Raw genomic sequence first — 16233 nt, 5'->3', positions numbered from 1 at the left:
CATCGGTATCCAGTCGCGCAATGCGCTCCGGATTAGGCCCAATGAGTGGACCAAGTCGGGAGGAGGGAGTGTCTTCAGGCTGATTCACGAAGGCAAATCCGCCTGAAGAATAAGCATCTCGCTGATTTTCTCCAGGAGCCGGGACAAACTGACCGGCTCCCATTGATTTCAATGGGAGCCGTCTTTTTGGTCAGGATTTTGAGGCGGATACGGCCTCAAAATCCTGACCAAAATACCCAGTGTGAACTCAGCCTTAGCAGCACAACCCCTTTAACCTGAATAGCAGCAGAGCTCCTTCCAGCTTTTTTTCCTGTAGCAGCTTCTGGTATAGGGTGGGATAATAAGGACCTGTGCTGTGGATACCTCATCAGTATCCTTTCTAATCTTAGTGTACCGTCACTCAGTCAAGGCGTTCGGTGCCAGGAAAAGGCTTCTCATAGCCATAATACACATAAATAAATGAATTTCCTGCACTCGAATTTATGCTTCCAAATACTGTGAACTTTTATTTACATCCGACAAAAGACGTTTCGGTCATATACAGACCTTCTTCAGTTTGTCTTAAAATACAAAAGAAATATAAACCAATTAACATAATATAAGTGATTCCATCATATAGACAGGATATACAAACAATAGTAGACAACGATACAATCAATTGGTGTTCAATATATAGCCCAACAGGTATAGGATATATAAAGGCATGTATAGATCTGGGCAGCTTAGTAAGGGTATTAAATAGTAACACCATTTGATCAGCAAACAATATACATAGGGTCTTGGACATCCCATTTAAGTGGCTCCTGAGTAGATGAAAACCATGTGCAACCCTGTAAACCGGCCAGACCTTGGGCTGTGTTGTGGGCGCTCTTACGATATTGTTCAGATGCTGTCTAAATTGAGAAATAATTCATGTTTTAATTACCAATTTTACCACTATTAATTACCAATTAGTTTATCAATTTTTTTTTTTTTTTTATTGAAATTGATTTCAAAATCTTGTGTGGATTTCATGGCTTTATTGCTTTTCAGTGTGCAGATTAACTGTGTAATGATCTGGAGGAACGCTGTGCAATATATTGCATGTGGAAGAAGGTAATATCCATTTTCAGTTCCTGTAAATTATAAGAAGGGCAACAGGACAAGTGTAAAACTTAAAGGGGAGGTACCTATAAAATACTAGGAGATGGCTGAGAAGAGAGGGAATGTGCTCCTCCATCTTGTGGTAATGGTGTAGTCATGGTCAATAGTACATGAAAGAATGGAGTGTGTAAAATCAGGTGCTGCCTGGTGTGCTGTGGATCCAGTAGGAGGCGCTGCCTCCTGCGACTGTTAGTATGATGCACCACCTGCTGTATCTACATCAAACCAAGCGGGTTGGGGTTGCATATAGGAGAGGCGTAGTTAGCCTCTTCTTCAATACTTCATCACCCAAAAAGGCTCTGGATTTATAAGGCAGGATACAAAAAATGGCCTGTACTGAGGACTTTTCTCTCTGCTGGTTTCAGTTTTGAAACGGTGGATACCTGGTGGACCCCATTATAGTCTAAATGTCTGTGTCTGTGTGTAACCACTGTTTCAGCGGTCCAGTTCTCCATCATTTGAGTGCCCTGTTGGACCTGAGAGCTCGGCAAAAATGTGAACCTGACGTTCACATCTGGCTGGGGCTACAGCCTGCCAGACCGCACAACTAACACTTCCACGACTGAGGCAACGCCACCTACTGGATCCACAACACACCTGATTTAAACCACACCATGTTAGGCTAAGGCCCCACGTTGCGGAAACGCAGCTTTTTTTGTTGCAGAATTTGTTGCGGTTTTTTGAGCCAAAGCCAAGAATGACTACAAAAGGAATGGAAAATATATAGGAACTTCTTATACTTCTACCTTCTGCTCAATCCACTCCTGGCCTTGGCTCAAAAAACCGCAACAAATTCTACAACAAAAAAAAGCAAGCAGCCCTCTTATCTCTGCATGTTTCGTGGGGAGACAGAGCAGAAACCACACGGACTCCATTATAGTCTATGGGGTCTGCAGGTTTCCTTTAGGTAACCGCTTTTTAATGTGTATAGGTTTCCGTTGGGGGGGAATCTCCAAGCAGACTCCCAGAACGGAAACCCGAATGCAAATGTGAACGGGCCTTAGCTCTTATATTTTACCTTTCCAGTGTACCCCACACAAATAACTGTGACCTAAAAAAAAAAAATCACGGTAGTGAGGAAAAGCCACTAATCAGTTATTAAGCGAAAGTAAGTGTGCCGTAGCCAGAACCCCATGTGACACCTCCCTGAAAAACAGGGAATAAACCTTGAGTTGTCCTCAGATGGTGACTTGGGATACCTGCCGTGCAGGCATGTCCTATGCTAAATGTACATAAATGTGTGCCTCAGAGGGTCTGTGGGAAAATGGCAAAGGCTGCACAAGAATGATACCCTTGTGGAGGCCACATGGTGGCTCAGTGGTTAGCACTGCAGCCTTGCAGCGCTGGGTCCTGGTGTTCAAATCTCGCCAAGGGTAAAAAACCATCTGCAAGGAGTTTGTATGTTCTCCCTGTGTTTGCATGGATTTCCATCCAATATTCCAAAAAATAAAAAGACATACTGATAGGGAAAAATTGTACATTGTGAGCTCCATGTGGGGCTCACAATCTACATTAAAAAATAAAAAAAATAGAACCCATGTGTGCCACAGACTTCCTCACAGTGAGCCTAGGCCGCAAAATGTATAGGAATAGGACTTGTACTGAGTTTTGCCCTGGTCTCACACCCCATACATGGACCTGTGATAATATATGGTTGTGCGTATGCTAGTCATGGAGAACTGATAATATACATGTTTGTATGCATGAAGTTTTAGGGTAAGTTCACACAGAGGAAAATAAAAAGGAATTCTTCATTTTCCACCACCGTCTTCCGGCTGCCTGTGATGGGATGCCGGTGAAGGACATTGACATTCAGTCACGACTTTCTGCAGCTGATTAGACCCAGATGAATGAGCCTACTCAGCAGGGAGTCTGGAGCCGCGGAATCCATAGCTGCATCAGCCCCGACGTCCATGGTAAGGGTGCATTCACACGGAGGAAAATGGTGAGGAATTTGGTGTGGAATTTCAGCGCTGAAAAAAAAAAGCCTCCCGTTGACTTCAATGGGTTCTTTTTTCTGCTAGAAGGAACTCATTGAAGTCAACGGGAGGCTTTTTTTTCAACACTGAAATTCCACACCAAATTCCTGACCATTTTCCTCTGTGTGAATGGACCCTAAGGGTGCATTCACACTGAGTAAACGCTAGCTTATTCTGAATGTAAAACACGTTCAGAATAAGCGGCGTCTAAAGCAGTTCCATTCATCTCTATGGGAGCGGGGATACGAGCGCTCCCCATAGAAATGAATGGGCTGCTTCTTTCACTCCGAGCAGTCCCATTGAAGTGAATGGGGAGTGCCGGCGTGTACACTCCGGCATGAGCAGAGCTTGCCGTATACGCCGGCACTCCCCATTCACTTCAATGGGACTGCTCGGAGTGAAAGAAGCAGCCCATTCATTTCTATGGGGAGCGCTCGCATGCCGGCTCCCATAGAGATGAATGGAGCTGCTTTAGACGCCGCTTATTCTGAACGTGTTTTACGTTCAGAACAAGCTAGCGTTTACTCAGTGTGAATGCACCCTAACGTTGTATTCACACAGAATTTTGTGGCGCTGCTTTTTTGCCACAATAACTCGAGTAAAGAATCAGCACTGAAAAAAAGACTTCAAGTCAATGGGAGTATTTTTTTACTCGAGTTATTGTGGCAAAATCAGCGCCACAAAACTCTGTGTGAATGCTCCCTAAGATCCAGCAAGATGCTTATTTTTTTCACTGTACTGCAGAGATTTCTGCTTCCTATTGAAAACAATGGGAGGCGGAATCTGCTGCTGATTCGGGGGTAAAATCCGCTCCAAAATCTGTCTGTGTAAACTTACCCCTGCTTGTATAAGAGAAAGCAATATGTGTTATATCTAGCCTCCTTATTCCTTCCCTGTCACTACACGTACGCTCACTCTTGGGCTCTGTGATCCTTGACAATTTAGTTGTTAGAAGCAACCTGTCTGACAGCCCCCTGTAAAAGGCTGTCGTTGTTAGGCACTTTACCCCTAGCAACCAGTCTAAAATAGCTAGGGGTGCAGAATGTGCAGCTGCTTCTGGAGCTTGGAGCTCTAAATGTGGAGACCGGGCTGTATATGATACTTCATAGTTGGGGGCCATGTTACAAACTTTACATTTGGACTCCGCTGCTTTTCCTTCTCCCATCAGCAAAGCAGCCTGGCAGCAGTTATGTCCTAGTATTCCCCATCACGTCATGTATTAGTAACCAGATTTATCAGAAATCATCCATTATTCAGCAATATCACAGTGCAATATTAAAATTATGAAAAAAATGTGTAGCCATCTATGGTATGACTCTTAGTATCTCTGACTTTCTAAATCCATTCATTTCAGGGGTGCGTTGTGTATACACAGTGGAGGAATTCCAGTATTCTGGTGCACAAGAGGTGCATATTTTGATTTTTTTTTTTTTTGGCACATGGCTGTTTGTATTAAAAAAATGCACTACTTTGTCCCAAAAGTAAAAGACCTGTTGGGTTGAAGACAACTGAGCGTAAGGCTTAGTGGACATGGCTGAGTGTGCAGGCCAAGGGAGGGGGTCTGTTTTTTTAGTAAGTGCTTTCTATCCCCCATTGATTTCTATGAGAGGGTTCCATTCCATTGTTATACATGAGGCCTTAGGGTCCATGCACACAAATGTTTGCTTTGCCAGTGTGCTAGCCATGTTTTCAACAACTAGCACACTGACCCATTACTTTTTTATGTCCTCATGCACACGCCCGTGTATTATCATGGATCCATGTAGAGGGCCATGACCCTGGGAGAAAACTCAAGACAGGTTCTATTCCTGTCCATTTTGCAGCTCAGGCTCACATTATGAAATGAATGGGTCCTTGGAGGGCAGAGATGGCACACAGATTTCACCCATATACAATTGGTGCCATTTTCCCATAGATTCGTTCATGTAACCTTACTATTAGTCACACCAAAAAAGTTATAACCAGAAGAGTAATAGCTGAAATCTAGACCTGTCCCTGTCTGGCACATTGAACCTTCCCCAGATCCCCAGAATTATTAAGAGGCCGGAATGGCAGAGAAATGGAGATTTAGAAACATTTTCATTTTCTATGTCCATCTATGGATTCAGCCATAATAACACAATTTCTTATATTCCAGGAATCTCTTTCGGCACCTGAGTACTGTACGTAGAGAACCAATGAAGTACATACTGGTGACCGGCGGTGTCATCTCTGGCATCGGTAAAGGAATCATCGCCAGCAGCATTGGTACCATCCTAAAGTCTTGTGGGCTTCGAGTGACCGCCATTAAAATCGACCCGTATATAAATATTGATGCTGGGACATTCTCACCTTATGAGCATGGTACATTATATGTTGGGATCCTATAGGTTTCTTGATATACTGTGATCCTATTGTCATTGGGTGAATGGACCGTTCTGTGTTTCATTCTATTTCTATATTTAATAATAAATTTGTTTATAAAGGGGTTTCCAGGACTTATACTAATAATCTGTCCTTAGGATATCAGTATAAGTTTGTAGGGAGTACTACACAGCCGCCACCTCATCCATCAGGTGTCTAAAGGGGCTTCAGCCTTTGTGTGAGCAGAAGAGGTACAAGTGAGCCAAAGCAGTACTATAAGGTCCCATGTCCAATCATGTGCAGAGTAGGAAGTGATGAGCGAGAGGCGTCACTCCCCTGTGTCATCTTGAGGGTCTGGGATTTCCCAAAAACAAGCAGTCATCTATAAATAGTAATTACAACACTGAAAGGCGTACTATCTGCAGTGGAAAACAAAGAACCGGGTGCCCAATTGAGGCGACTAGAATTGAGTCGGTACCATGAGGTACAATATTGGCTGTAGTATCCCTTCTAGGACCCCTATTGATCATCTGTAATATACGTGCTGACAGTGCCACCTATCTTCAGCACCCACCACAGGCCAAATTAAAGGGGTATTCCCACGTCGCATACTCACCAGTCTTCGTTTCTTTGAAATCGTCTGTCTTCCGGCTTTGTTTCGTCATTGGTGGGCGGGATCACATATGCAAAGCCAGCGGCGAGATGCCGCTGGCCCTGCGTGCGCGCTCATAGACCAGTCTAGCCTTCACAATGCAAATACAGACCCGACATAGGCTTTGCATATGTGACCCCGGAGCGGAGCGGAATAACAGCATTGCTTCTGCCGCTGCTTGCTTCAGCGATGTTGCCGGCGTCTAACTGTCCCCAGCATCCGCCTCTCTATTACAGCGGATGCTGGGGAGTGTAGACGCCGGCACAGATGCCAGCAACATCGCTATGTTTCTGCCCTGCATGAAGCCAGCAGCGGCAGAAGCAATGCTGTTATTCCGCTCCTCCGCCCCCCCCGGAATAGCAGCATTGCTTCTACCGCTGCTGGCGTCATGCAGGGCAGAAACATAGCGATGTTGCTGGCTTCACCTGTGCCGGCGTCTAACCCTGCATTGGCGGCCCCTTCCCCCAAAGGGTAAACTACCCCCCCCCCACCACCACCACCACCACCAGGCTCGCTCCTGTGCACTTAGCCCCTCCTCCCTCCCACTGAGAGCAGGCAGACACATCACTTGACTCAGGAGCAGCTAGGTCAGGGCTGTGGCCACAAAAAAATGAATAAAGTGATATAGTGGACAAACAAAGCAGTTTTGCTGAAGCAGTGTATTTAGGAAAAGTCTTACATTCACATTAACAAGCAGTATAGATAGGATCCTTGTGATGGGACAACTCCTTTAAGTATTACACGGTGTATGTCAATGGAATAACTGTTATGCCGGGCAGGACACTTTATGTTCTCATCTGTGGCCAAGATCCTGAGCAGGAGATCTCCTTCTATTAACTCAGGTTAATTAAAAACCTAGTAGGGCCCAGGAATGGGGTGAAATGAAAAATAAAGTAATCATCACCTACCTACCCCGTCCTCCGTTTGTGTGTTGCATCCTGTGCTAGCCCTGGCCGTAAGTGCATAGGCTCGGGTGACTGTTGTGGTCTTGGTGGTCACCGGATAGGTACAGGTGATGAAACTGCTGATACTTCACCGATTACCATCGGGTGACCGCTCAGGCCAGTGATTGACCACAGAGGTCTCCTGAGCCTCTGCGCTTGTGGCCCAGCCGGACACCACACCAAAATGGAGACCGGAGTTGGTGAATTTATTTAATTTTTTATATTCTCTCATCTGTTTCATTACTTTTTTCTGATTTGCAGGTGAAGTTTTTGTCCTGGATGATGGTGGAGAGGTAGACTTGGATTTGGGAAATTATGAGAGATTCCTGGATATCAGTCTGTACAAGGACAACAATATCACTACAGGAAAGATTTATCAGCATGTGATCAACAAGGAACGACGAGGAGACTACCTGGGGAAAACTGTGCAAGGTCAGTCAATGGGTAGCGGGGGTTTGCTATAAGGTACATCCACAATAGATATCTTAGGGCGGGTTCACATTTGCGCCCCGGTCTCTGCATTCAGGTTTCCGTCTTCTGCCCGAGAAACTGGACAGGAGACGGAAATCGGCAGTCACTTTTCAAACCCATTCATTTGAATGGGTTTGCAGAGTGTCCGCCCGTGAGCGTCTTCTGGTCTCCGCGGCGAAACCGTTATTATTATTATTTTTTTAACCGGACACAAAGTCGGACATGCAGGACTTTGTGTCTGATTAAAAAAAAACCCGGTTTCGCCGTGGGGACCACAAAACACTCATGGGCGGACACTGTCTGCTGGGTTTTCGTCTCCTGTCAGCAGAAGACAGAAACCTGAAAGCGGAGTCGGGGCGCAGATGTGAATCTGCCCTAAGTCTAATTCCTACTGTTGTTTTAGTGCATCTAACCTGTAACTGCTTGGTGTAAAGAAATAGTGGCTATGCTAGAGAATCGGTAACCCGTTCAGTAGATTATAGGCCTTGAGGTGTTTTCTAAACTTAGATCCCCACCACCTTTTCACACCTTGTCTTTGCTATTTCATTCTTAAAGATATTACGAACTTTCTGTGTTAGTTATTAACATTCCCCTTGTCAAAAGGCTGTGACCCTACTCACTGACAGTGTCCAACAATCGCTGTAACTATCAGATTCTACAGGGCGTAGAGATGGGCGAACCTCGCAAGCTTCTTTTTGCAACCAGATTTGTTCACCTGTTTCATGTAGGGATGCTATTATTATATTTTGGGGTCTCTTCAGACCCCAGAGTGTAAGTGGAGGCCCAGGATTGGTGCAGCAACATCACCTTCCCTCCCCTCTCCTGGGCTCTCTGGCAGTGTCCGGCACTCGCTGTGTCCTTTGCATCTTACAAGGAGATTGGTCAGCAGTCACATGAGCACCTCCACATCATGATGCCATAAGGGAGCCCAGGAGAGGTAACAGAAGGTGAGTATAAGTGTTTATTACGTTGCCGCTCCTCCGCTTTTTTTGTGCTTATTTTGTGCTTATTTTTACGGCTGTAAAAAGACGTTTCCATTGAGTTCTATAGTAAAATACGCCTGTATTTTTATGTCCGTAATTTTACGTCTGTAAAATTACGGACGTAAAAATACAGGCGTATTTTACTATAGAACTCAATGGAAACGTCTTTTTACGGCCGTAAAAATAAGCACAAAATAAGCACAAAAAACACCTCGCGTTACTTCGTGTGAATGGACCCAAATAGTGATTCTGAAACCGCTGTTTGTGTGAAACTGGCTTTAGAAGACTTTGCAATGATCATAAGACTAATGGCACAGAAATCAATGGCTGACAGCTCCTCTTAATCCTGTGCTTCTCACACAGCTGTAGAGTTTGTTAGAATAAATAACTGTAATCTGCATTGTGTGAACAGGGCATTATCAGGATAGTAAAGAAAAATGTGAGGGCTCTTACTGTACTGATGTGTATGACATGTCTTGGTTTGTGTTACGTGTGATTGGGGTTTTTCACAGCCTTTGTGATGATCCTCTCATAGTAAATAACTTATCATACCTGAATGATATCATTACATTGAAAATAAAAGGAGACATACACATGTTCTCTATCAATAGAGAATGGGCCCTCAGGCTCCTCTCTGGCGTAGCACATGTCAAAACTGTGACTACGTGGGCATTCACACGGAGTAACACGGCGCTGATTCTGGCACGATAACTCGCGTAAGAATCAGCGCTGCAAAATAATCCCATTGAATTCAATGGGTTCCGTTTAACTCATTGAAATCAATGGGTTAAAAAGCCTCCTATTGATTTCAGTGTGTTACGCGCGTTAAACAGAACCCATTGAAGTCAATGGGATTCTGTTTTGCAGCGCTGATTCTTACGTGAGTTATTGTGCCAGAATCAGCGCCGCGTTACTCCGTGTGAATACCCCCTAAGGCTAAGGACCACATAGTAGAACGCAGTAAAAAATGCAGTGGAAAGGCATTGTTTTTTTTCTGCAGCTTTTTTCATTGTATTTTTTCAGAGTTTTCCCTCTATGAAAAACGTCAGCGTTTCTACAGGTATAATTGACACGCTGTGATTTTCAAAAATGGAGATGTTTTTGAAATCGCGGCTCCTCATCTGCAGATTTTTTTTTTCTGCAATCTGTGGATTGGATTAGCCACAATCCCATCCACTTTGCAGGTAATGTAAAACACAGCGTTTGGCAATATGGTGCTTCAGCCTAAAGCTGTGCTGCAACCCATTCATTCTGTGGGATAGACCACCCTTAACAGAAAGCCATGGCATATCCTACTGGTAGGCCATCACTTAATGAGGTAGAAGACCCCTTTAATATTATCATACTAAATAAAAAAAAATCATGAATTGGTGAACTCTTCTACTCAGTGTCTGATACTTAGTGTATTAGTTAATTGACTACGGGTCCAGGTTGTGTGTGCAGAGCGCTGGGAAAAAGGTGGTGTAACCTCTGCAGGGTTACTGTTTGGTAGTATCTTTATACAAGGTATGTCTGCTGTGATTGATATATATTGTCTTCTCTGTTTATAGTGGTCCCCCATATTACTGATGCCATTCAGGAGTGGGTGATGAATCAGGCAACAGTTCCTGTGGACAAGGACTGTCAGGAGCCGCAGATATGTGTCATTGAGGTAAGTTTAGGCACCCTTCCACTGAGACATTACTCATTTTTTTAATATTTGACTTAACTGCCTTTTTTGGAGAAAGAGTCCTGGAAGTAATGATATGGTCCCTGATCTCAGAACCATCCAGCCTGTCTTGGGATACATCAAGAGACAGAAGGATTGGAGCAAGTCTACATCCACAGAAGATCTGGGCTTAGTTCTCCAAGGTGGTGGGAACAACCTCCCTGCCGAGCCATTTCTACTGAATATAGTAAAATATGGATTTATATCAACATGGGAAATTCATATGGTACTTTATAAACCTGTAGAGACAGTTGTCCCTAATCTGCATGTTGTGCCTACCTTCAGCACTAGATGGCACTGTTGTGTTTCTAATGTGCCTTGTATATGGTATGGTACAGTATATATTGCGCTTACAGCTCTTGCTACCTAACCATACATCTTAATAATTCTATTAAGTGTAAAAAATGGCTGGCCGTAGATCCCTGCAATTTAACGCACAATCACCTTTTCTGGATTGTTTCCCACCGCTTTCCATAGAAAACATAATCATACCAAGTTTTAGTTCTCTCAGTATTTAAATATATTAAGACACGGGATTTGGCAATAAATTATCATTTTCGATCTTGTAAATTTTCCCCATCTGCCGATATGTAGTTTGCTGATCTTGAGTCTCAGCGTCTTAGATTTTGAGATAAAGCATCCTATAGGCCAGTATTCTATTCCTTAAATCTACTTCAAGCAGCTAAACACAGAATTTACTTCCTTGGAAGGAGGTTTTCAGGTTTAAAGTTTAAAATGACAATCAAGTAAAGGCATGTAATATTAGGGAACATGGAGGGTGTGAATAAAGGGTGCAGACCCCCATTAAAGTGGTTTCCACTGATACAGTATTGATAACCTATCCTTAACGTAGACTATCAGTTTTAGATAGACAAACTATTGAAATCCCTACTGACCAGCTATTTCCTGAAGTGTGCAGCCTCTGGCATTGTTTATATGCTAAGCGGTGCGCTGCTCACTCACCCTACTTTTAGTACTAGTGGTGGTTATTGGTACTGCCGCACTCTCTCATTCAAGTCCATGGGACACTGCTGTAGTACCGATAACTGTCACTACCAAAAGTATGGTAAGTGGGTAGTGGTAAACGATACCAGGAGCTGCGTGCTTCAGGAAACAACTGATCCATGGGGGTCCTGACAGTTGGACCCTTGCTGATCCAAATTTGATGGCCTATCTTAAAGGGGTTGTCACACTACGGATACTAAGGGCTCGTTCACACGTGGGCAAAGGGGCGGATTTTGACAGCGGATTTCGCTTCAAAATCCGCCCCTTTACAATGGTGGTCTATGCAGACCACCGGGCTTCTTTTTTCCGCTAGAGGCGGGCTGCTGCTAGCGGAGAAAAGAAGCGACATGTCCTTTCTTCAGGCGGAAACCGCGGCGCGCTGGGCCGCGGCTTCTGCCTAGTGGCAGCACCCTCCTGTGTCGGCTCATTCATTTGAGCCGACATAGGAGGGGAAAGCCGCGATGGTCACGGCAGGCGGGTTTTGACCAGAGAGACGCGTCTCGCCGCGTCTCTCTCTGTTTCAAAACCCGCGCGGACCCCCCCCCCCCCCCCCAACGTGTGAACTAACCCTTATACCTTATCTGACAGCTGGTTTCCCCGGTGATCAGGTTCCTGCTGCATCTACAATGTAAATAAAGTGCAATTGGAAGGATGCAGGGGGCCTTTCAGTCCATTGTTCTGCTAATGACTGGGGACCCGGTGGTCGGACCCCCAGCGATGTAACACGTATCCCCTATGCTATGGATAAATGTGTGACACAGCTGTATACCAGGAGCAGTGCAGGCCATGTGAAGCAGTAACAACAAACAATGTCTACTGTCATCTAAATGATTAAATATGTTTCTTACTGTCCAGAATATTTCCCCTGATGATGCACAATATAGGGGTGTAAAACATGTAAGGAAGTGTAATTCGCGCCAGAGACTATATAGCATAATAATACTGAGTATAGGCGGACAGGAATAGTGGAAAGGGAATAGCCGGGCGATATAATATTCACACTGGGACCATCTCCTAATCAATGAGTAAATCTTCGGCATAATGCAAATGGAAAGGAATCTGAGACGTGTGAACTGACCCTTACTCTCTGAAGTCCAACAGAGCCTATACATGAAATCATGGAGGCCGTATGACTCGGTATTAAGGAGATGTCTACATTCCCATGTGTATAAGCCCTAAAACTAATCCAGAAATATGATAGGAAAGAGATTTATTATTGTATCAAGCTGCTAGAAAGTTTCATCTTTAATAATTAAAGGGGTTTTCCAGGCTCTGTGTCCTGTCACAGTAGCCCCCAAATACCTTTTTAGTTTCCCCATGTTTGGCACAGTCAAGGTGTGTTTCGGCAATTGTCGGTTTACAGTCACTTTAAGCACCGCCTCTCTACTACATTTCCCGCTGCCCTGTGCTTTGGGCTCTGCAGTCACTAGCATTTCCCTGAATGCAGCCTATTTAGTCCATCATTGGTGATAAGCAAGGTAGCCAAGTGGGCAGAACATCCGATCCTCCCCCTATTACTGACGTCACTAGTTATATGTCTATACATTCATAGGCTTGGAAGTGCCAGGACACGATGACAGCAGAAGTGCCAAATTCTAGTACGGTATCTGTCATGTGACCTGGAAGACAAGCAAGTGAGCGCACAAATGACTGACAAGTATTTAGCAGAATTACTACATGTTGTATAGATGCAGCCATCGCAAAACAAATTGGTGAGCTGTGCCCCTCGCCAACCTCCCCCTCCCCAGGTGCTAGATCTTTATCAGTGCTGTGGGTGGGGTAAAGGGAGGCAAGGGCTTATACTTAAGTCCCCTCACTAGGAAGGACTACTCGTATTCTTTGTAATACATTGAGTGTCCCCCGTATTATACATCCCCCCCCCCCCCCATTGGTGGCAGTAGGCTAAAAAATAGAAAAAAAAAAACCTCAGAGGGACTATTGCCGACACCAATCACAGAAGATCCGCTGTCACCATTGAATTCAATAATAATAGTCCAGCTACGTTCTATGATATCACAGTACAGGGATATTAAAAAAAAAAACATTGGAGGCAGTGGGTTAAAAACAAAAAAAATTATAATGGAGCTTCCGTCGCTATTGCCGGCGGTGGCCCCGCTACTGTATGTCTGGTGCTTTGATAGATTTTCATTTTGGCCCAGAATTCCCTTTACTATACGCTTCATGAAGTGATAAAGGCTGCTTGTTGGAATGAATCTACAGCCAGGAGGGATTAGGGATCAGTTCACATCTGGTGTAGGGTTTCTATATCTTCTGCCAGTTGATATATTACTATAGCCGTCATTACAGTGTCAAGTCGTACTATTATTTCTGCTCTCAACAGCATCATAATGATGGATTGGCTGCTTTATAGTCAGTGGATTTGCAGACTTTTCTGTCTTTATAATCAGAAGATTATATATTATATATGTAATAAATATGTATGGTTAATTTGTACATGGCAGTCTACACTGATATAGAAAAGTATATGCCCCCTTAGAGATGTGGCTTATTATGATGTATTTGTCGTACTGAATTGTTTCTGATCTGGATGAAAGCCATCTTATAACCCTGGATTGGTAATATTACTGAATTTATTTAAAGCATACTTGTCAATTCAGGTGACTTTTTAGGATAAGCTGTTATGTGTCTGCAGGAGGAGTAACATTATTTCAGGCCATTATATAACTTTGGTTTTGCATTATTTAGTAGTTTTCCCCTTGGCATGCTATATATACAATTTGCATTCTTCTCTGAACTGGTGGAGGAAGACTAGCTATTGTATAATACACACAGTGAGTAGAGGAGAATCTGCTCTAGAACTGACTTTTTCTCAATCACTTGGAAAGAGCCCCTGGACCATGCAGGACATATACAGAGACATACTGACATCTACTGATATAAAGTGCTTTGGTTGTGATACAAAGCTTCTATTCCATGTCTTCTGTTTCACCAAGTCTAAAAAGCACAGTGACTAATAGACCCTGTCGCTCTGAGCAATTTGGTGTTTTTTTTTCTCCAAATCCATTCAGCTATTCCAAACATAAAAGCTCTGTTAGTGTTGATGCACATTAGGGCGTACTGGGCAACTGGGCGGTAACACGGGTTACTCAGGGGCGGGGTCTCTGTGTGATTATGTCATGCAGTGTTACTGCCCACTTAGCGAGTAAAAACCATTTTGTATCAACACTAGGGCTTATGTCTTTGGAATGGCTGAATGGATCTAGATTACTAAAAATACCAAAATGCTCAGGGTGACAGCACCGATCAGCTGGTGTATGTCATTGGGTTGGTGACAGGTCCTCTTTAACACAAATTGTCCAAATTTAAAAAAAAAAAAAAAAAAAAAAAGCTTTGACTTTTTGCTAGAAACAGCACCACTCTTGTCCATAGTTTGTATCTGGTATTGCAGCTCAGCTGTCACTTGAATGGGCCTCAGCTTCTGTATCAGATACAGCCCATGGGCCCTTTTTCTGGATAATGTCTTTAAATTCTGCTTTTATTATTTTTCTTTAAACTAAGCTCAGATGCAAGTACAAGATATCCCGGTGATGTAGTCTTTCAAAATGCATCAAAGAAAGACGTTGCATCAAAGGAATAAGGGATCACCTACAAGCCGAATATGTTGTAGTAGCTGAACTCCAGTGGATGCTTTGTGTTACTTTCATGGTGGAAATCCCTTTATGACTGCACATCAACTTCTGAAGACTAATGACTTTTTTCTTCTTAAAATAAATAAGGTGTGACCATGTCTCTACAGATATGTCACTGCTTACTATTCTTCTTGCCTAAAAGATCCCGGGATGCGGGTCATGAGATAATCAGATTTTCCAAAAAGTAAAATAATACTCTTATCATAATGGCTATCCTATATACCGTATGTCTGTGAGTGGCCACCCAGTGGTTGTGCTTTGTGTTGCAGCCTGTCATTGGGTTTCCTTTTATGTTGCATTATTGTAATGAGAAATTGGAGTATGTTGGGTGGACCCTTTACTTCATTTTGTTAAAGAGCTCATGTCTTCGGGCACATGCGATTTTATATACCACTAGTAAGCTGACAGTGAACTGTCGGCTTTCCTGTTATGTGCCCCGGGGAAAGAGATATCTGTGCATTTACCGACAGCTCATCACTGTCAGAAGGGCCTTCCTGACAGTCTAACTAGGAACGTCCCTCCTGACAATACTGTCTGTACCTCTGTATTGTCAGAGGGGGCGTTCCTTACCACCCAGCCACACCGAGAAAGCACACTGTCGGCTTTCTAGCAGTATATAAAACCGCACGTGCCTGAGGACATGAAAGGCCCTCTTTAATTGACCCCCAAAAATAACACACACACACATATATATATGCAATAACTATCTTCTGTGTTGTCTTTTAGCTTGGTGGGACCATTGGAGACATTGAGGGAATGGCTTTCATAGAAGCTTTCAGGCAGTTCCAATTTAAAGCCAAGAGGGAGAACTTCTGTAACATACATGTCAGCCTTGTGCCTCAGGTCAGTATACTTTTACTGTATACAGTATGTACTATAGCTGATTCTTCACCACAAGGAACCTAAAGCATAAGTGATGCACTCGTTTTTTCCTATTGAGTTCTATAGTACTATGGAGTGCAAGTAAAATCGGTCAGGCTTCTGATTCAAATAATAATAAAAGGAGGTTGTATACAGCCACAAAAAACACTAAATATGTTGCCCCCCCCTTCAGAAAAGGGTATTGATACATTAATGAAAAAGATAAAATCCCTTTATATATTTCACTCTGTGAAGGTTATAATCATGTAATGTATGAAAAACATTGTTATTCTTAAAAGCTGAATGCTAGATAAAGTTGCTTATGCTTGAAACTGGTATAATGTTATATGATAAGATGGCGCCTGTATCCAGGATGGGTGCAAGGAAAACAAATGCTTGGCTTGCTGCCAGAAGACAGCTCCCCAAGGTTACCGCGCAGGACCGGGAGTAGCTGGCTATATATGGCACTGCTTAATCTTTTTCTGTTTGATTGA

General features: G+C 43.6%; 1 protein-coding gene across 2 annotated transcripts in view; it reads left to right on the top strand.

Annotated features, from left to right (window-relative positions):
* CTPS2 (CTP synthase 2) overlaps positions 1-16233 on the top strand; it is a 150837-nt gene that overhangs the window by 3460 nt on the left and 131144 nt on the right. The window contains exons 2-6 of one of the 2 annotated variants that reach the window (XM_075263670.1): positions 1033-1095; positions 5260-5465; positions 7323-7493; positions 10066-10166; positions 15605-15721. In XM_075263670.1, the coding sequence (XP_075119771.1) occupies positions 1052-1095; positions 5260-5465; positions 7323-7493; positions 10066-10166; positions 15605-15721 (639 nt within the window). In that variant the 5' untranslated portion in view covers positions 1033-1051. The remainder of the gene's footprint in view (positions 1-1032; positions 1096-5259; positions 5466-7322; positions 7494-10065; positions 10167-15604; positions 15722-16233) is intronic. The other variant, XM_075263671.1, reaches the window with a different exon arrangement.

This window comes from Leptodactylus fuscus, chromosome 2 (genome assembly GCF_031893055.1).
Source record: "Leptodactylus fuscus isolate aLepFus1 chromosome 2, aLepFus1.hap2, whole genome shotgun sequence".
NCBI classification, from domain to species: Eukaryota; Metazoa; Chordata; class Amphibia; order Anura; family Leptodactylidae; genus Leptodactylus; species Leptodactylus fuscus.
Note: the sequence above shows the minus strand (reverse complement) of the source record. Positions and strands in the feature narration are given on the sequence as shown.